General features: G+C 60.6%; 1 protein-coding gene across 1 annotated transcript in view; it reads right to left on the bottom strand.

Annotated features, from left to right (window-relative positions):
* MLX (MLX, MAX dimerization protein) overlaps window positions 1-612 on the bottom strand; it is a gene marked incomplete at its 5' end in the record, with an annotated part of 2,299 nt that overhangs the window by 1,081 nt on the left and 606 nt on the right. Inside the window, one exon of the mRNA XM_010076420.1 lies at window positions 153-354. Coding sequence (XP_010074722.1) covers window positions 153-354 — 202 coding nt within the window. The remainder of the gene's footprint in view (window positions 1-152; window positions 355-612) is intronic.

The raw sequence follows: 612 nt of genomic DNA, 5'->3' as shown, positions 1-612 counted from the left end.
CGGCCCCAGCCCGGCGCCAGCCCCATGCTGCCCTTTCGGAAGCCCCAGGAGAGGGGACAGCCGTGCCCGGTCCCACACTGGGCACAGACGTGCGCAGCGGTCTCTGCTCCATTTCCCTCCCCCACCACAGTCCCCCCGCAGCTCCCGCTCACCTGGGGCTTGCAGTGCTCCTCAATCCAGCTGAAGACACAAGCTGAGAGCTCCTGGAAACTTGTTACTGAGATGGAGTCATTAAAGGACTGGAAAAGGGAATCCATGATGCCTTGGAAAACATTGAACTTCACCTCGTCAGAGACCTGTTCCTTCCCCTCGTGCGGGTTGTCCTGATGAGCTTTCACAATCTGCTCGTAGTTCCTGAAACAAACCCAGCGCCCCGCGATCAGCAGCAGAGCGAGACCCCCCACGCTTGGCCCCTGCTCGGCTGCGCGGCAGAGCCCACTGCCTGCCACCGGCACCGAGAACCGCTGCAGGGATGGGGCGGACCAAGAGTCTGCAGAACATCCTGCGAGTCTGTAACCAGTGGGAAGCTGTAGCTGCTCCCAACACCGGGAACAGATTCATTTTCTGACTCGGATCCATGCTCTGACCCAAGACACACCCACAGGAACCAGC

The sequence above is a fragment of the Pterocles gutturalis genome, unplaced genomic scaffold (genome assembly GCF_000699245.1).
Source record: "Pterocles gutturalis isolate BGI_N339 unplaced genomic scaffold, ASM69924v1 scaffold30563, whole genome shotgun sequence".
Lineage (NCBI taxonomy): Eukaryota > Metazoa > Chordata > Aves > Pterocliformes > Pteroclidae > Pterocles > Pterocles gutturalis.
The sequence above is the reverse complement of the archived record's forward strand: the minus strand, read 5'-3'. Positions and strand labels throughout refer to the sequence as shown.